General features: G+C 38.7%; 2 protein-coding genes across 2 annotated transcripts; one reads left to right on the forward strand and one right to left on the reverse strand.

Moving 5' to 3' along the window:
• The first annotated feature begins 1,609 nt into the window (after window positions 1-1,609).
• Window positions 1,610-6,890, forward strand: LOC127177219 (mastermind-like protein 2). The gene is made up of 3 exons (XM_051129362.1): window positions 1,610-2,834; window positions 3,466-3,574; window positions 4,130-6,890. The coding sequence occupies exon 3, from the start codon at window positions 4,198-4,200 to the stop codon at window positions 4,954-4,956; it is 759 nt and encodes a 252-aa protein (XP_050985319.1). The 5' UTR covers window positions 1,610-2,834; window positions 3,466-3,574; window positions 4,130-4,197; the 3' UTR covers window positions 4,957-6,890.
• An 11-nt stretch (window positions 6,891-6,901) lies between these two features.
• On the reverse strand, window positions 6,902-19,996 carry mindy4b (MINDY family member 4B). Its single transcript, XM_051129365.1, has 11 exons — window positions 19,606-19,996; window positions 18,316-18,492; window positions 17,800-17,922; window positions 14,707-14,801; window positions 13,781-13,946; window positions 13,623-13,688; window positions 13,368-13,438; window positions 12,954-13,026; window positions 12,698-12,874; window positions 7,522-7,702; window positions 6,902-7,412 (listed from the first exon to the last, which is right to left on the reverse strand). The coding sequence occupies exons 1-11, from the start codon at window positions 19,867-19,869 to the stop codon at window positions 7,270-7,272; spliced, it is 1,536 nt and encodes a 511-aa protein (XP_050985322.1). The 5' UTR covers window positions 19,870-19,996; the 3' UTR covers window positions 6,902-7,269.
• Between the last annotated feature and the right edge of the window lie 1,037 nt (window positions 19,997-21,033).

Here is a 21,033-nt window from a genome sequence, read left to right on the forward strand (position 1 = left end):
AGTTGAATTAGAAGATCTTTAACAGAAGAATTTATAGCACAAAACTCTCCAAGAAATTGTTTGCACTCTGGTGCAAACTTGCTCTTCATTATTTCCACATTGTCATCATCATCCATTAAATCACACATCTATTTTTTTTTCTTGTGAGATAGCTTAATTTAGCCCTCCTTGAGCTTGCAAAGCAGCCTCCAAAGCCTCCAAAGTTGGTCTCACCTGGCGTTTTCCCACAACCATAGCAGCGTCATTGTCCTCCTCCATTGTCCTCTTTTCATACATCCAAACCAGTGCAAAATATATATTCCAATTGTTAGCCGACTTGAGCCAGACCTTCTCCATATGCTTACTTGGACAAGCAACCAGCAGACATCAATCCAAAGTAATTCACGTAGCATAGACTTGATGAAGCGTTTTTTCTACTAACATAAATTCCATTCTGTGGTGAAAATCTTTGTCAGTGAAGGATCTATACGCATCTTTCAATTTCTCAATCCAAACTGATTTATTCAGGTTTCCAAAAATGTACAACAGAAGCAAAAAAAAAGACATGGTAGAAAAACCATGTGCTTCCACAGCCGATCACAAAAGAAGTTATACCCCCCATAGGCTTAAGTACTATGACATCTGGACATCACCATCATATTCTCTTAAAGAGACAGCATGTTAAATATTAAACACATAATCCAGAAACATAATATTGAAAACCAAAATTATAAAATAAACTGAAAAATATGCTATTATAAAATAAGCAAATATGGTTTGAGCATTATGGCCCCTCCTTGTCATCCAAGATGTTAAGTCTTTCTTTCTTCAGTTGTAAAGAATTTATGTGAGGAAAACATTTCAGCATTTTTCTCCATATAATGGACTGATATGGTGCCCCGAGTTTGAACTTCCAAAATGCAGTTTAAATATGGCTTCAAACGATCCCAGCTGAGGAACAAGGGTCTTATCTAGCAAAACGATGGGTTATTTTCATAAAAATAATACAGCTTTTTAATGTCAAACGCTCGTCTTGTCTTGCTCTTCCCAACCTGTTTTTTTTTTTTCAGTTCATGACAGTTAGGGTATGTCGTATATATATGTCTTATATATATATATATATATATATATATATATATATATATATATATATATATATATGTCTTGAACCAGAATACACAGAGTTCAGGCAGAGCAAGACAAGACAAGCATTTGAGATTAAAAAGTATTTCAGTTGTATTTTTTTAATGAAAATAACCGATCGTTTCGCTAGAAACGGCTGGTTTACAACCACATTTAGGATCGTTTGAAGCTGCATTTAAACTGCATTTTGGAAGTTCAAACTCGGGGCACCAAATCAGTCCATTATATGGAAAAAAATCCTGAAATGTTTTCCTCAAAAACATAATTTATTTACGACTGAAGAAAGAAACACATGAACATCTTGGATGACAAGGGGGTGAGAACATTATTTGTAAATCGTTGTTCTGGAAGTGGACTTCTCCTCTAAGGTGAGCAGATTTCTGAAATTGAAACCGGGCACATTTTTTTTTAGCTGCGTGGTCAAAATATAATACAAATTTCACTTTTTATTATTTAATAATATATATATTTTATTTTTATTTTTCCATATACTAATATTATAGTAACTGGTTTCAATTCACCAAAAATCACACTATGAAAAGTAATAAATAGCATTGACTGCAAAAAGCAAACCAATCAAAATAGTATAATAACAAAATTATGACTTCATAAATATGAAACTAAAAGCACATACAAACAGTATTACTTTGATGTAACATGAATCATTAGTACATGACTACCTTGAAACCGATAACTGTCTCATTTCATAATTGATGATAATTGCGCTCTGCTGTCATCCAAGTTAAGTTCTTTGTAGCTAAAATAGCAGCGTTCAACCATGTAATCAGTGCTTTGAAAGAGCAACTTACATGAAAAATCACAGCCTGAATAAGAGTGCATTTCAGGAAAGCGCAAAAAGGGGATAAATAGACCTATGAGATGATCTGTTATTGCGTGCCTCTGCCCTGTGGCTGAATAAATCTGTCTTTTGCTGGCAGCAATTGGGTTGCGCCCCATAGGATCAGTCTCATAAGAGTGCAGCAGGGCTTGAGCGCGGCTATCAGTCATACAGTAAACCCACACTACTGTATGCAAAAAAAACTCTCACTAAAAGCAATTCCTGAGAGCCTCATTGAACAGGGTTTCTAATGAATTCATGTAAAATGAAGGTGAATTAAAGCAAAGCTGCAAGTGTGTTGAAACATTACTCTTTAAGACTGCTTTCTAAATAATATTAGAGCAAGCATTTATTTACAGTGCATGTGTCATTGCAGGCATATTAAAGCGACAGGATGTTTTGAGAATTTCAGACTAATTTGTTCTCCCTTAGGTACCATTATGTCCCCATTATGGATATAGCCATGGATGTGTTTTCTCTAAGTGATAGAACAGTGTGGGAAAGGCTATGGAAAATCCCTATCACCACACACAGGAAGTCACATGTGAACAGGGACTGTGTAACATCAGATTCACTGTAAACAAAGATGGCCATCTAGTGGACTAATCGTTCAATCACAGCAGGATGTAATGTAGTGACTAGTCCGCTATTTATTGATGCGCCATGTAAATGTGAGTTATAATAATAACATGCTTTCCATTTGTAGGGAATTTCACCAGGACCTCGTTTACCAGCGAATGGGCGTCCTGTAGATATACCGGGCCAGGGTCAACAGCAAAGGCCTCCAGTTCTCAGTTCTCAGCAGAAGAATCCAGGTCAGGACCAGAACCTTCAAAGACCACTGGGTCAACCGCAGCTCAGCATCTCTGATACAGTGAGTACTGACGTTTCTTCATGATTAAATACCTATGGTTGTATAAATGTTTTCTGAAAGGCAAAAGAGCATTAGCTTTTACCTACTTGAGGGTAGATACTTTTTTTTTTTTTTTTTTTACTGAGGGTAAGTTTATTTTTCAAAAAAAGTCAATTTCTGTATAGGCACATACATACACATATATATAACATGTGACAACTTGTCTAGCCTAATATTTATGAAAAATGCCCAGTATTGAGAAAATAATTTTACTCTTAATCTACTAGTACACTAAGATTCAAACATTTGGGGTTGGTAAAATTGTTTAATATTCTTGAAAGAAGTTTCTTATGATCAAAAAGACAGCATTGGTTTGATCAAAATACAGTACAGTACGATATTTGTGGAAATTATGATAATTTCTCTCAGGATTATTTGATGAATAGAAAGTTTCCAAGCTGCATTTATTTGGAATATAGATATTTTGTAACACTGAAAATATTTTAATGCCACTTTTAATCAATGTGATCAGTTTAATGCATCCTTGCTGAATAAAAGTATCAATTTCTTTCAAAAAAAGTATGTACTTTTTGGTCAGTTGTAATCTATAGGAACTTTTATTCCTAAAATAATAAATGATGTGATTTTGCAGGAGAAACTGAGCACACAGGATCAGTTCAGTCGTCATCTAACACGACCTCCACCAGACTACAAACACCCGCGCAGTGGAGTTGGACCACAACAGCCAAGCTTATACTCAGGTGTGGATTGTATTTTCAGTGTCATATAATATGGGAATGAAATATATAGTTCAGTCATGAAACTCTAGATGGCGCAGACTGATAGGACCTTCACGAGCAATCTGTTAGCAATCACATTATTTACAACATGTTGATTGGCCTCTGCTGATTCAGCAGCCAGTGAGACTTGTTGAGCATCTAATATGGCTGATGCAGTGTTCACCATAATTTCTCTATCACCCTCCACCACCCCCAGCTCCACCTGTCTAGAGCAAGTCCACACTTGCTTATCAGCAGCAGCATATGTAGCAGATCTAGTCTGCTAAGACCGAATAAGCATGTTAATATTGTTGACATGCTAAAACTATTCAGAGAGTTGTCATGATTAAACTACAATTTTTTAATGAATTAAATAAATTATAGTCACACTGATGATGTGGTTTGATTATTTGAACTCAGGATTGGATTAAGCAACCACATCAAATCTTGACTGGATATTAGTCATTTATTAGTATGTTACTGCTTGGTAAATCAGTATTTTACATCACAGATCTTTATTTTATGCTTATGCAACAGGCAATGGGTCAGACCAAAGTGACATCCAATCCTTGTCATGCCACCTGCCCAATGGACAGGGTACCAAGATGGTGCCAACCTCAGGTGAGAGAAGGTTTCCACTTGGACAAGACCCTAATTCAGGACCCACAGGTTCTCAAGCTTGCGCAAACCAGCTCCGACAGCAACCCAGCAGCCTGATCCGAATGGGGCTTCAGCAAAACAAGCCTCAGTTCCATGGGACAAACAACCAGAGTGCCACATTTCAATCGAGCACTCAGCATGTGAGGACAAGCATCAGTCAAGATTCCCTGCTGGGACAAAGATTGGGCGACATGAGCACCAATACCAGCCGGATGGACACTGCTTTGAACTGGGTAAACAGTGCCAAACAGAGTGGAGCTCCAACAGGACTAGATGTCAAAAGGCTCCCAAATACAGCGATGCCTCAAAGTGACATTCATTTTCCTCCGAGGTCTATTTGCCCACCTAACCAGGTGGCGCCTCATTCTAGTCTGCTACCCATAAACCCTGCAATCAGAGGCTCTGCTCCCAGAGCCAATCAGCCTAGGATACCCCCTCTACCTGGGGTGACTTGCCTGACCCAGTCGCCGCCCGAACAGCAGGGTTGTCCGACCACATTTGGAGAGCTGAGCCAAAGCTCAGCAACTTATCAGAACAACCGGCCAGGTCGATTGACCTTTGACTTCTTACCAGAGGACGATAACACGGTACCAGGGATAAATGCAGACTCGGATTTCATCGACTCCCTGCTTAAGTCAGGTTCAGGCAATGATGACTGGATGAAGGACATCAACCTGGAGGAAATTCTAGGTGGACATTCGTAAAATGTATTCAAAGCATGAGAATTTTGTTTGAACTGACTGTATTAGGAGCCTGACGTGAAAGTCCTGTTACAAAAAAAAAAATATATATATATATATATTACCTTTCTATTTGTGTGGAAAACAAATGTATTATATGTTCTACTATATTGTTGGGTTGTTTCTTCATATAATTTACTAACATATTGTAAAGTTTCATGTTCATGTCTTGAGTGAACATCAACTTCAGTGTTTTAAAAATACCACACAATACCCCCAAATCCATACCAGTTGTCGTTAAAATGCTGTGAGATTTCTGTTAGAACTTTCTAATCCATTAGCACAGAGATTAATGTAAAAGAAACTGTGATTCGACTGCCATGATAGAGCCACTGAGCATGACATCTGCACTTAAGAAGCAATTTATGATAAATACTTTGTTTGCTCTGGCTCTTATAGTTTAAAGTTATACATCTTAAATATTATAATATTGATATAATATTGCATAACATAAAAGTACAGATCTGTTTTGACTGTCCATTCTCAAATTGCATATCAACGGGTGTTGAAAAAGAGCCATTTTTGTATCATTTTATTACACATCCAAAAGAGAACATCTGTAAAGGGAATACACATATGCTCAGAATGTTAGATGCTATTGTTAACTGATAAGGCAGACCTTCTTTAGAAAGATGTTAAGTTTATAAGTTCTTATTGGTAATATTGTATTTATACACCTGTATCTCAGTATATAAAATGATATTTTTTCTATTTCTTTTCTATAATGCGCTATAATTCTGTCATAAAAGTGTATATCCTATTATGTCAATTTAGCCTTTGATAATAAACTACATCAAAGAAGAACCTTTACAGCACATTTTGACAATTTGTTATTATATTCCAGGTCAAATGGTAGTGAAGTGCCACTAGGCTGTCTTAGGTCCTCGTCCTTTATTGTTTTTACCATATTCAGAAAATCTGGTCACATCAGTGATCTCTCATTTCTACACTGAACACCTGTTAGATTCCTAAACAACTACAATGTAATGCTACTTGTAAAGCTCTTAATATTGGAGATCCTTAGTACCTACTCACTGAATTTACAAGATGATTGGTAATTGTTAACTATAAAAATATAACCATATATTTACCATTATTTGTTTCCCCATTCTCACAAACAAACCGTCACATACATATGTCCACTCTATAAACAATCGAAAATACTTAATCTTGATTCATTTAATTTCTACATATATTAATATTTGTAACACTTCACAGTAGTTAGTTAAGTCAATTATGAATAATAAATATAAATAAATAAGTATGAATAATACCATATTTATCGATGAACATGAACCTAGACTAATGAATGCCGTAAAAAATTTTAACTTATGGAACCTTATTGTAAAGTTTTGCCTTTCTTTGGGGTCGTAGATTATGATTTCACTTTTTAAATTTTAGTGTGTAATGTGGCTGTTTGAGCATAAACATCATCTGCAAAGTCACAACGCTCAAAGGGAGAAACTGTCTTTTATAGATTGCGCCGCAGGGACTACAACAAGCTACTTCCTGGGTTAGTGACATCACAAACCCTGAAATTTACATAAACCCTGCCCCCACGTACATGCAACTACCCATAATGGTAAGAGGCGTGACTTTTCTGGACAACATGCACTAGCCGCACTAGAATCACAACCAGCTAACCAATCTGATCCCATTGAGAATTTCTGAGGGATGAACCAGGAAGTCACCATACCATTTTTTTTAGGAGAACAGAAAAGATGGTGTAGAATGAAGTTGTTTTTTTAGACAAAGCATGATTAAGTTAAAGTGAACCCCATAAACACAATCACACAAGGATTTGAATAAAGATCCTGGCTTAAATTGATTAAACCCTGCAACTTGAGACATCAGGCTTTTCCATCATGACTTGAGACTTGAGTGATTAAGTCTTGAGACTTGATACTAGCAATTTGCACCCATATCGGATCCGAATAGAAGAACATGTGTGGAGGCTAAATCATTTAGGCACCAAAAAAAGAGTTCAATATCTATGAGACGTGTAAACCAGATTTGAATGTATTTCTAACCATCAAAATACTTTGCTTCTTTGTCATGTCTTACATATGTAAGTTTTTCACTTTTGTTTAAATGCTAAGATGTTGAGATGGTCAAATGGGTAGGTTGTGAATGGTTAATCATGTTATTAAGATTTACAAGCCAAAACGAAAGTCAAAATTAGGTCCCAAATCAAAATGTATATCAGTCTATAAAATATTCTATATTGCAGGCCAGGAGATGTATGCTACAAATCAGGTGACCCTGTTTTAAACCTCTTCAGAAAAAAGGCACTGTCCCATTCCAGCCAATAACAGCTCCCTCCCACTTGGTCCTAATGGTCATCTCTACAGATGGAAACTTTTTTTCTGGGTCTCCTTGAATGTCATTATTTTCAGCCTCCCAGTGATGGGAATGTGTATCTGAAATACAACAGAGCAATAAACTTTAAATTTCTGGTTCGCACAAAATGATAAAACAGGCAGATGGCATCAATGAGTAAGAAGCGTGGGCAGCAGCTAATGACTGTACCTATGGTGAGCATTGTTGTTTTGAGCTGAGTTGGTTGGCCATTGTAGAAGTAAAGCTGGAAAAGATGCTCCATTTTCCAGTCAGAGAGCAATGAACGGTTTGGGCTGAACAAAACACTGTAGGTGCCATTGATGTTGCACACCCAGATAGGCAGCTTGGGGGTTTTCAGCATGCTGCCCACCTTAGGAAAAAAAAGGATCAAGTATGCGTCAAAATATAATAGACTACAGTGTAGTAATTAATACAGAAACTAAGAAGTCAAAAGTCCTGTAGGAGTAGACACAGAGGCACTCTTAGAGTGTATTAATGTTTTTCTGGTCTTACTTTGAGTATTAACTTAGAACAAATTGCATGAACCAAAGTGATGTGGTGCAAACAATATGCAGAAAAATAAATAAATAAACGGGAAATTATATCACATAAAGGACCCCTCATGGCTTGTGTGTCAAGGTCAAGAATCCTGTTTGACATTTTTATGGAAAGGATAGCACAGGTTGTAATATGTCAGTTGGTGTGACATGTGAATACATAATTTGATATCAATAACACATCCAGGCACTTTCATGTATCCTCTGTACTTGTGTTTTTGAATCTGGAAATGAATTTTTATAGTTGATGTTGACTATATAAGAACACAGGGACACAAGATTTCTAAAGAAATGTCCTTATTGCGCACTGAAGGATCTTCAAGGTGTCATGAATTAGTTCTGATCGGCAGGTTGTTGTCCTTGTGTGAGTAGGTGTTTGTTGTTTGGAGCACATGGGTTTTGTCTTGACAGATCGCCATGTGCTTGTTGTCTTCGTGATTCCCCTCCCTATTGTTGTCCTATTAACTATTTTAGCTGCCGTCACAGCTGTGATTAGTTAGTTCCTAATTTCTTCCTCTATTTAAGTTTCTCTTGTGTTAGACCATTGTTGTATGTATACGCTACACTTCGCTCGTGACATACTTTTATTTTTGCTGTGTTAAGTCCTGTCATGTTTTCCGAGGCTCCAAGTGCTGTTTAGTTTCTGTTGTTTGATTTCTTTTCTTGGCTTCTCTAATCCTGCCCCTCTCTGCGTTCTCAACAGCATCACTGACGCTGGGACTCTGTACACTGTTCTCTCTCCTCTCTTCCCCTCTCAGTGTTGGGGAAAGTTAGTTTTAAAAGTAATGCATTACAATTTTGCGTTACTCCCTGAAAAAGTAACTAATTACGTTACTTAGTTACTTTTTATGGAAAGTAATGCGTTATGTTACTTTTGCGTTACATTTTAAATCAGGGCAGGGCTTGTTTCTTTGTTTTTAATATAAAACAACTCTGATGTATAAGCCCTTTTACACCAAAAGTGAAATTAATTCACCTCAGGCTGAAAGAAAAGTTCATTTATGCAGGAGATCACTCTTCAGCTATAAGAAAATTAAGCACAAATATTAGTTTATCTAAAGTAATTTTTGCTTATTAGTATGGTTGAATTGCATCATCGAAGGTCAGAAGCAAAGACACTATACATAAAGGATATTTGTTTGATTTAACATATTTAATTATTGCAGGGTTGTGTCGTATTCTGAGTTTGCATTTTACTGTTTTTATTCATTTTGAGGAATACTGAATCTGTTTTTTTGTGAATGAGATGAATTAATGCATGTTCACATTTAGTCTAAAATATAGTAACATCATGTTTACTCCCAATTTCGCAACAGGAGACTTGTCATTCAATAAATGGGGAAAAAAGTAACTGGTGTTACTTATTTGAAAAAGTAACTCAGATATTCTCTTAGAAATTCAAAAGTAATGCGTTACTTTACTAGTTACTTGAAAAAAGTAATATTATTATGTAACGTGCGTTACATGTAATGCGTTACCCCCAACACTGGTCGGCACTGACGCTTGGACTCTGTGCATTGTTCTCTCCACACTTCCCCTGCTCTGCCTTGTGTTGTGTCTGGATGCTCATTTGGACTGTCCCCCTCTTCCTGTCTGCATCGTCTGCCCTGGATTACGGCTTCCAGCTTTCTGCTCTGTTTCGCGTTTTTGAGACTTTAATAAACATTTAAATTGAACCTGCAATTAAATCCATGTTTTTCCCTGACAAAACGGTCTGACCAAAATGGATTCAACAGTGACAGACCAAGTCAGAACCACTATGACGCAAAAGGGCATTCTCCTTGGCCAGCATTCCACGCCAAATCAGTTTAATTCTTGGGGCATATCATTTCAGTGGAGCGGATCAAAGCTGATCCTGTTAAGGTAAGGGCTATAGCCAACCCTTGACTCCCAGAAGGCACTGCAGCAGTTCTTGGGATTCTATAGGCGATTCATCCAGAACTTTAGCCTGCATCCTTAAAGGCACTCACCTCACCCAAGGAAAAGTTCAAGTGGAATTCTCAGGCTCAGGAGGACTTTGATGTTCTTAAGTCCCATTTCATCTCTGCTTCTGTTTTTTGCCTTCCAGATCCTGAACGGCAATTCATTGTTGAGGTAGATGCCTCAGAGTTCGGGGTAGGTGGTTCTGTCCCAATGGGAAGGTGCACCCTTGTGCCTTTTTCTCTCACCGTCTATGCCCTGCTAAACGAAATTATGACACAGGTAACAGGGAGCTGTTGGCAGTCAGGTTGGCTCTGGGGGAGTGGTGCAGCCCTTCTTGGTCTAGACAAATCAAAAAAACTTGTAGCATATCTGTACGGCCAAGAGACTGAATGCTTGCCAGGCCTACTGGGCACTCTTCTTTGGATGATTTAACTTCTCCTTCTCTTAACGGCTGGGTTCCAAGAACATTAAACCGGATGCCCTTTCTTGTCTGTTTGAGGGTCCTGGGAGGGATGTCGGTCCCGAGACTATTCTCCCCAAAGGGGGTGGTGGTAGGGTCCCTCTCTTGTGATGTCAAGCAGCAGGTGAGGGAGGTTGTGCGGGTGGAGGAGGTCCCAAGGGGGTGTCCAGAGGGTTGATTGTTTGCGCTGGCTCCGCTGTGTTCTGCGGTCCTCCGCTGGGGCCATGAACCATGGGTTCGGAGATCACTGGCCGCCATCCGTCAGCAATTTTGGTAGCCATCCATGGCCCAGGATGTCAGGCAGTTTGTGTTTGCTTGGTGTGTGCTCAAAATAAAATGTCTAACCAGTCTCCTGTTAATCTGTTGCAGCCTTTGCCCATTCCCTCTTGTCCTTGGTCACACCTGGCCCTTTGATTTTGTTTCTGGCCTTCCCCCATTGAGAGATGACACTGTGATTCTGACAGTGGTGGATCATTTGTCCAAAGCAGCCCATTTTATTTCCTTGGCCAAACTCCCCTCCACCAAGAAGACATTACAGGTGGTGGTGGACCACGTTTTCCGGATTCATGGTCTTTCGGTGGATGTGGTCTTTGACAAAGGACCCCAATTTGTCTCCTGGTTTTGGAAAGAGTTTTGTAGACAGATCAGTGCCTCGATGAGTCTGTCTTCAGGTTTTCACCCTCAGATCACCCTCAGTCAGAGTTAGCCAACCAGGATCTCGAAAGAGCGCTTCACTGCCTGGCATCACATAGTCCGAGCTCCTGGAGTCAGCAGCTATTGTGGATCGATAATTCCCATAATTCCTTGCCTGTAGCATCCACAGGTATGTCTTCCTTTTGATGTTCCATGGGTTATCAACCACCTCTTTTTCCTGCTCAGGAACCTGAAGCTGTGATCCTGTCTACCTTGGATTTCGTCCGTCGGTGTTGTCAAACCTAGCGGAGGGCTAAGGAGGTCTTGGCCCAGGCTTTCAGATGCACCAAAGCAGCGGCTGATTGTCACAGGACTCCTGCTCCTCAGTATGTGCGTGGTTAGAAGGTATGGCTTTCTATCGAGGACCTGCCTCTCCAAGTGCCTTCTCGTAACCTGGCACCCAGGTTCATTGCGCCATATCGCATCACTAAGGTTCTGAGACCAGTGGCAGTGAGGCTCAAGCTTCCTCACATGCTTGGTTGGGTTCACCCTGTCTTTCATGTGTCCAGGATTAAGCCTGTGTTTTGGTCCCCTCTGAAGCTCCTGGACGTTAGACGAAGAGGTACTGTCATGACTTTGGTTGTTGTCTTTGTCTTGTCTGTAAACGTGTTCTCTGTCGAGAGCACATGGGTTTTGTTTTGACAGGATCACCATGTGCTCGTTGTCTTCACGATTCCCCTCCCTATTGTTATCCTATTAACTACTTTAGCTGCCGTCACACCTGTGACTAGTTAGTTCCTCATTTCTCCCTCTACTTAAGTTCCTTTTGTGTAGTGTTTTGTCAGACCGTTGTTGTATGTAGGCGCTACGCTTCACTTGTGACCTACTTTTGGTTTTGCCATATTAAATCCTGTCGTGATTTCCGAGACTCCAAGTGCTGTTTAGTTTCTGTTGCTTGATTATTATTTTTCTAGCTCCCTCTCTGCCTCTCGTTCCTCCAGATCTCTGATCTTCAGTTCCTTCCCTAACGTTACCTGAGCCGTGTATTACGGCTTCACTACTCCTGCCCCTCTCGGCATGCTTAACAGGGAACTCTGATGTTGAGTCACCACTGATACTGGGACTCTGCACGCTGTTCTCTCTCCTCTCTGATGGTGTGTCACTGAGACTGTGCACTGTTTTCTCCACACTTCCCCTTCTCTGCTTTGTGGAGTGTCTGGATCAGGGGTGCCCACACTTGGCCCTGGAGGGCCGACGTCCTGCAGAGTTTAGCTCCAACACCTGCCTGGAAGTTTCTAGCATGCCTAGTAAGAGCTTGATTAGCTGGTTTAGGTGTGTCTAATTGGGGTTGGAGCTAAACTCTGCAGGACATCGGCCCTCCAGGACTGAGTTTAGGTACCCCTGGTCTGGATGCTCATTTGGACTGTCCCCCTCTTCCGCTGTGCATCATCTTCCCTGGATTACAGCTTCCCGCCTTCTGCTCTTGCCGTATTTGGTGTTTTTGAGACTTAAACATTTGAGTTGAACCTGCAATTGAATCTGTGTTTTTCCCTGAGAGAAGGACTACATTTTGTACAATAGGTGCCTTAGAAAAAAAATGTCCCTTTTTCTTCTTTTTTTTTCCAAAGGGTTTGATTAGCGTGGCAATCTCAAGAATCACAAGTGGTGGCTCGAGTATCTTGTCATTTTTATATGTTTTATATTATTTGTTCATATGTTGCTTACAGTTAACCAAATGTAAAGTTTACAAAGAAAGTGACAAAGAGAATGACCAAACCCCCAGAAAACATACCACGGGAAGCTGTGCATGGTTGACTTGTTCTCTGTTCCAGAGCAGATATCCAACATGACTGCGAGTCAGAACCCCATGGAGAGCCTGGGCAAGTGCTTTGTCTTGCTCATCATTCAGTGATGTACCATTAAAGACATGAGGGGCCGCACGGCCAGTCAACAGCAGATTTAATAAAGCCTAATAGATGTAGAGAAATGTTGACACAATTAAATTCTAACAAGTCACATGAACAAAAGACTCAAAAACCCTTTATTACCTGTCGACAAACGAAGTTCCCCAAGCTCAAATGCAAAAGATGAGTGGTGGTACAATCGAAGTCTGCCCGTATGCTACAAATTTAGAGACAATTCAACCACTCATTAAAATACAAACATTCTCTCTGAAAATTGTTTTCATATGGCAGATATACTGGTATTACTGGTATTACTATCCTTGTGGGGACATTTGGTCCCCATAACGTGATAAATACCAGGTACACACACACACATTTTTTACGATTCTTTGATTAATAAAAAGGTATAAGGAACAGTATTTATTTGAAATACTTTCTGTAAAAGTGTACATTTTCTTTACTGTCAATTTTGATACGTTTAATGCTTACTTGCTGAATTGAAGTACTACTTTCTTTCAAATAAATAAATAAATAAATAAATAAACCTTGTAGACATACCTGTCAATAGTCCGGGAGAAGATAAGGCTATACAGAAAAAGTATGATTCCATGACTTCCTTCTTCCTTAAACTACACACATTCAGGTGAAAGTTAATACAACATGAATGCAAATTTGTTACTGTTAGTATTTCACTCTTATGAAAATCGGGGCAAGTAAAAAAAGTGCATTTTATAATGTTATCATGCACTTGTATAATAATACAATATATGGCATAGTTTTTCCTAATAATATATAATTTGTGTTTTTACCCACACATTGGATGTGTTCGCATATAAATGATCTAATATCTTCTTTCTTCTTAAAGGTGAAAAGCTGCAACTGTGGAATTAGAAAGAAAAGAAATTAAATGATTACTACAATTTTACAATTTTTCAATTGTATTTTAACATATTTTCTTAAACTGCATGTACCCTCTCTGTGAAGTTGTCCAGTTTGTAGTCCATGTGGGGGGTAAAACAGCACTCTGACGTGACCAAGCAGACGGTAGCTGTCTGCTCCTCACCAGCTGTCCACAAGATGTCAGTTAAAGCGGCTGCCAGTGCCTTCCTCTGCTCCTTCTCCCCTAGCGTTACCATACTGAGAACGAAAGAAAGAAAGAAACAGTCTATCAGAGATGTGATACAGTGGACTGTGCAGCACCACAACATTCTTGTTTTAGTTTAGTCAGTTTAGTCAAAACCCCAAAAATCTTTCATTTGAATGACACAAGTGATTTCAACTGCAATATATGTTTATTATTATTATGTATTATTGTTAGTATGTATTATTATTAATTGTACATTAGATTATAAAAATAGCAATATTTTGGAGCCCTTTAAGGGAAAGTTCACCCAAAAATGAAAATTCTGTCATAAATTACTGTCGTTCCAAACCCGTAAGACCTTCATTCATCTTCAGAACACAAATTAAGATATTTTTTTGATGAAACCCGAGAGCTTTCTGACCCTGCATAGACAGCAATGCAACTGACGCATTCAAGGCCCAAAACTGTAGTAAGGATGTCAATAAAATAATCCATGTGACATCAGTGGTTCAACCTTAATTCTTCTCTGCGCAGGGTCAGAAAACCCTCGGATTTCATCAAAAATATCTTAGTTTGTGTTCTGAAAATGAACCAAGATCTTAAGAGTTTGGAACGACATAAGGGTAAGTAAATAATAACATAATTTTTATTTTAGGCTGAACTATTCCTTTAACCCCAGTCCTACCCCAACCACAAATGCTCTGATAGGAACAGATAGAAACGTAAGTTATTACTGGCTGAAAATCTGATATCTTCCCCACTGCCTTGGTTATACAGCATATAAATACACAAACTTGGGGGAAAAAAAATCACCTTTGCATCGTGCAATCTGAGTTCTCTGGCCGGTTGAAGAGCAAATATTTAATAATATGAGCCTGAACCACCATCTGAACAGCACAGGCTCCTCCCTGCAAGACAACAGACGGAGAAAACACTGTTTGGGCTCACATTTGTCATTTATTTCTCTTACAAATTATTCTCTTACAAAATGATTAATCCAAAATTAAAACAGTGTGCACCAGCTTTTATGTATTTGAAGGGACCCTTCCACCAAATACTTAAATTAGAGATTTAAAGGAATAGTTCACCCAAAAATGAAAATTCCCCCATTATTTACTCACCCTCAAGCCTAGGTGTATGTGATGTTCTTCTTTCAGACAAATACATTTGATATAAGTTTTGTCGAAATCCACCAACATTTTTCTTTACAAATCCTCATTTTGTACTTCTAATTTGTGACCGGTGTTTTGTCCCTACAGCGCTTCAGCACTCATCGCCAGGGTCGCCTATGTCCTACGTCATCCGCTGGAATGCCACTCTCTCATGAACGCGCTTACGATAGTTACCATAACCTAGAGATTACGGTTTATAAAATTTTAAATACAGATATTTTTCTAACACAAACGCATCAATTCACTTCAGAAGGCCTTATTAACCACCCGGAGTCATGTGGAGTACTTTCTTATTATGGATGGATGCACTTTATTTTGCTCAACAGCCATTCACTGCCATTATAAAGCTTGGATAAGCCTGGACAGGACAGCGGGTGAGTAAATAATGGGGTAAATTTAATTTTTAGGTGAACTATGGGAACTATAAGTGACACTATAGGAGTCGCAATTAGGAACTCCAAACAAAATACTTCAGACAAAATGGCTCAACCCGGCTCAATCTCACAAATGCATTGGATGTAGCCCAGCCTCCAAATGCTTTGTTTAGAGACAGCTTTTTTTCCTGAAACAGACAAAGAGCTGCTCAGAGGATTTAAAGCTTTTCACGTGGTCTAAATAAATGTGCAGGGTGTGCACTGGATACAGCAAGTACAAGGCTAGGCCTGCCTTCACACCAAGGAGTGCTTGCAAGTTCACCACCTGATCCCTGAAAAAGGTAGGCAGAACTTTGGGCACATAACAGGCTTCTCCAGGCATTTGAAGCTAACAGAGAGCGCTTGCAGTCCCCAACCTTCTTAAGGGAGGTAAGCACAGTCAGCAGGGCAGTCTTCAAACAGAGGGCACTACGGGCGTACTCAGATGGCACGGTTGTCTTGTACCGAGCCCGAGAGTGATTGTACTACAAGTAGTAATAGAAGATGTTTCTTGTCGTAATGGCAGTATTATGCCTGCAAAGTAATTCAGATCACAGATGAGTCCTGCAAACTTGTACTCTCCCATTAATCTCTTCAAAATATTTTTCTCTGACAGTGCAGTATCAACTCAGTTCCACAACATGACTGCCCAGGCTGCCAGGGTAATTGCAAAGGGTCATACATTTCTAAGGACTTTTCTAAGGACTTACCGCCCACTGTGTCACAATGTGTTGCTATAGCAGCCCTGTACACCTTTTGGGTGGAGGGGGATAACCACCTCTCCCGTCTTTCCTGCAGGAAAGAAATTACTGACCCAGTGGCGCATCTCTGTGGGTCTTCATCACAGGAAGAGCACAACTATTAAAAAGTAGCCATTACAAAGCATACAGCCACCTCATAGAAGCTTGAGTGTTATTCAACTGACCTCATACTATTCCACTCAGGTCTTCTGCATCCCATCCAAGGGACAGACGTGTGGTCTGGGTGCGAGTGCCAAATTGTGTCCTCTCCTTGAGAAAGGCACTCTTTCCTGAGCGGAATTCACCAAGGAGTGACAGTCACTCTGTGAAGGACTGTAAACTCAGAGTGAGCTCTGATTCTGGATGGGCCGGTGAAGTGCAACTCACAAGACCTGTTCTTTGTCCTTCCTGATCTTGCACTGCGAGGAGGCAAGAGGCTTGCTTCTGTAATGCTTACACTGCAAGCGCTCAGTGTATAGCTATTGAGAGAAAGCAGGCCATATGCATCAACTATGTGACCCAGTGAATGAAGAATGCTTTGGACAGGGCAGAGTGATCCACTGAAGCCTGATTTTTTTGCAGCAGGATGGGCAATGATAATAACCATTATTGTCATATAATCATATAATATTGTCATTTGAGAACTGAGTCTCAAACTCAGTTTGTGATATCACACCTGATGGTGGACTCCCAGGCGAGTCTTCAGTACTGGAAGACAAAAGTTCACCCTCCGATGTTACGAGTGACAGCTCATCCTCCTCCTGAGCAACACTGAACAGGAAATCTGAACCCAGAGGAGACACCATGACTCTGATGTCCTGATCACCCTTGCTGAGTGCTTGCTGCCACCACCTTGTGCACACCAGCAAAAGAAATCTTCCCAACCCCAAACTTTTTTATAAGTGTATGAGTGAAAATAATAGTTTTACTGGTATTGAACATTAAGTATTCAGTTTATGATAAATTCATAAGCAATGCAAGACAGATTTTACATAAATTTTGTTATTGTTTGAGTAGAAATTGTTTGTGGAGAAAGTTCACAATGAATTAGTTTCTGGAGTGCTCTTAACATAATTGTGCTTTCTAATAGTAGCCTAATGCCAGTGTAATCTGCTAATGGCATGTGCCATACTTCACTACCTAAGGATAATGGGAATTTACTTTGCTGCCTTGGTTTAAGCGTACCAATGATCTGTGGTTAAGAAAACGGACAACATTTCAAGCTCATTATACAATAATGAGGTGGCAGGTAGTGATGCAGTGTTCATACAATGGTGTCAGGATAATCAATCTGAAGTCATGGCTTCTCCATGAAAAAGATGTACGAGAAGTGATCTACTAAAACTTGTAACACAATCCTTCTTCGCTTATATAACTTGTAGTTCTGTCAAAGAAGAAGTAACTTTACTAACGTGATCACACATAAGGTCAGCTGTCTCAAGTTTGGGGTTTACAATAAATATTTTTTTCTAATTCCAGTAATAGCACGACAAGGACAAAGATCCTGATATTCAAAGTACCAAGTATAGAGAATACTAACTCTGAAAAAATAGCATCCCTAAATCATCATGTGATACTCACCACCCTCTCAGTCTCCAGAGCATAAGCCATGTCAGAGAAAGGCTCCCGAAACTTGAAGAATGATTTCTTCCACTCATAGCTGAATATATGGAAGGTATTCCCAAATAAAATTTTTCTTAAACTCTGCATGAGAGACAAAGCAAAATGAAATGTCAAAATAATTACAAAAAAAAAAAAAAAAAAAAAATAAATAAATACTTTTTATGATAAAAATCAACACTAAAATTCCAGATAATATGATTAAAATTAAGGTTTGGAATAGGTTTTATTTAAATAAATTTAACGGAAACAGAATAAACAGAGGAAAATATGAGTGTTGCTTCCATGGAATTAGTTATGACTACATGAGATTAAACTCATCTATTGCTTAAACTCCTAATAAATAAATTATAAGTCTATATCCTGTCTTTTGTCTTCAGGACACACATATATACACACACAGTGTAAGTCTGTTATGAGACACATGGGAGGCAAGAGAGCGAGGGTCAAGTGACAGGGTCATGTTCCACGACTCACCACCGCCAGCTCTGGTGACAGCGGTTGCCCACCCAGACTTGGAGACACTGTGAGGGTTTGAGGAATGGAGTAGGGTGCTGTGAATTGGTCGTTCTGTGCGCTGATGTGATGGGATGAAGTGGCAGGTCTAGAGGAGTCGTCACTGTCCTCTTCAGATTTGATCTTCTCACTAGGTCTCTATACAAGTGATGAAGTGAAAATGTGCAGTTGTTACAGTATACCTTGTTTTACCCTTCAAATAGCCTTTTTTTTTCTTTTCTTTTTGGAGGTGTTTAAAATGGCTTTTATATTTTTTAGGCTGCTTGACAAAATATTGCATATAGGATCTTAGTTATATATTTATTTGTTTGTTTATTGTGCATTTATTTGCTTGCTTGCTTGCTTTCTTGCAAACATCATAACCTACCTGTCAGAAGTTGTGAATAACTAAGAAATTTTAATGAAAAAAAAGTATTTTATAAAAAAAAAGTATCTTATACTCACCAAGGCTGCATGCATTTGACAACAATATAGTGAAAACTGTAATATCACAAAACAATGGTAAATTCAAAAAATGTTTCTTTTTTAATATATTTAAATTGTTACATTTACAAGTTACACCTTTTTAATATATATATATATATATATATAAATTGCTTTACCGTCACTTTTGTTCAATTTGATATGTCTTCGCTGAATAAAAGTATTAATTTGTGTTTAATCAATCAATCATACCTTAAACTTACTGGTTTCCATATTAGCAGCAAAATAATAATAATAAACTTTTTTTGAACACTAAAGCATCATACAAAGCTTGGAGTAATAGCTGCTGAAAATTTAGCTTTGCCAACACAAGAATGAATTACATTTCAAAATATATTAAAACAAATTTTTTTTTTTTTTCAACTTTTTGTTGTTGTTGTTGCAGTATTTATTTTTTTAATTATTACTTTTTTTAACTGCATTTTTAATCAAATGAACATAGCACCAGTGAGCATAAACGATTTCTTTCAAATAAATAAATAAATAATAATCTTAATAATGGTTAAATATTCCAAACTTTTAACCAGAACATTCTTTGTTTCATTTTATATTTACACATTTAAAGGAGAGCCCTACACCTTTCCTTTCAATAAACTGTTAAAAAACATTTTCTAACATGATGTATAAATATTACTTAAATATTTATATATTTCCTCCTGTTGTCTCTTTTCTAACCCCTCCTTATAACTCAAAAATCCCCAAAGCACAGTTACTAATCTTATGAAGATGCCAGGTTTGAAATAAATGAGCCACCAGTAAATAACTCACATCTTGGTTTCTCTTCACCTCCTCTTGAAGAAGCTCTATATAGCTCAGTCTGGAGTGCTGCAAACTCTTGATGGTTTGCAGAAGGTCCTGATAATCCGTCATTATGGCCTTTACATGCACTCTACCACTGCATGTAAATTCTGTTTCACACATGACATTTGTGATATGCCCAGTTAAATGCAAAGGTAATGTTGTAGCAAACACACACACCTCTTCTCCAGTCTGTGTTTGTTGAGAGGATTGCAGCCACGCAGGCACAAGCATACTCTCATCTGATTGGCTGACTGCATGTCATGGGAGAAATGACATACGGCCACCTGAGAGCACAGTGTCTGAAGTATCAATTATCGAAATAACGATTACCAATAACATTGGCACATGGGATGTTCCATTTTCGTTCACAAGATTTAAAGGGGTCATATGACGCCGCTAAAAAGAACATTATTTTTTTGTATTTGGTGTTATGCAATATGTTTACGTGGTTTGAGGTTCAAAAAACACATTATTTTCCACATACTGTATATTATTGCTGCTCCTCTCTACCTCCCCTTTCTAAAACGTAAGCTCATTGTTCCGAAAAGTGCAGTGTGCTCTGATTAGCCAGCTATTCAGTGCATTGTGATTGGGCAAATATCTCAAGCGTGTGACGGAAATATTACGGCCCTTACCGTGTTGTGATGCCGTGTCCTAGCGTGATGAGATGAAACAATAAAACCCATTATAAACGAGGCATTTGTTGCACCCAGTGAGGACATGATTAATGATTATAATGAATCTTTTTTGCGCTATGTTGCATTGCAACATAGCACCATGTCTGCATTTGTAATCATAGAAATGACAAACAACAAGTACTACTCTACACTGCTCAAAACTCACATTTGAATAGTCAGTAGGAAATTCTTTAAATTACAGGCTGTGAGTCAGAAGTGCCAGATTGTCCAGCATTGTAGGCTACTCTTCAGGGAACAGTTCTCCGTAAAATGCACTGCATACACCCGATTTGTTTTGTACTGTTCTGGAACAGTGTTGTAAATATAACTTAACCACTGATTTCTAGTTGTGCACTCATTTGAAAGGCCAAACAAAGAACTATTGCTTTCGCAACAATACACACAGCATCTCCACAACATGGCAGCTGCAACAATACTACAGCGAGAATAAAAGTTAGGCATTCTTTCATTGCACATACATTTGGGTGGTGTTATGCAAATCTTCCCACATAGTGGCGCAGATATGTGGGGGCATGTTCGAATGAGCCATTTTAGGAAGGCGTAGCTGAGTCTTAATATTTATAAGGAATATCTCTTTGGATTTGAGACTTTAAACTTTGCAATTTTACAGATCTTATATATGCACAAACAGCTTGTAACATTCCAAAGACAAAGGAAAACATGAAATCACATCATATGATCCCTTTAAATGGCGTTC

Source organism: Labeo rohita, chromosome 15, assembly GCF_022985175.1.
Source record: "Labeo rohita strain BAU-BD-2019 chromosome 15, IGBB_LRoh.1.0, whole genome shotgun sequence".
NCBI classification, from domain to species: Eukaryota; Metazoa; Chordata; class Actinopteri; order Cypriniformes; family Cyprinidae; genus Labeo; species Labeo rohita.

Coding starts and splice junctions, on each gene's coding strand:
- LOC127177219 (XM_051129362.1), top strand. CDS start 4,198: ATGGTGCCAACCTCAGGTGAGAGAAGGTTTCCACTTGGACAAGACCCT.
- mindy4b (XM_051129365.1), bottom strand. CDS start 19,869: ATGCTTGTGCCTGCGTGGCTGCAATCCTCTCAACAAACACAGACTGGA. Junction 17,923..18,315: donor TGTCACCAGAGCTGGCGGTG/GTGAGTCGTGGA, acceptor TCTCTCATGCAG/AGTTTAAGAAAAATTTTATT. Junction 7,703..12,697: donor ACCATGCACAGCTTCCCGTG/GTATGTTTTCTG, acceptor TTTTTTCCTAAG/GTGGGCAGCATGCTGAAAAC.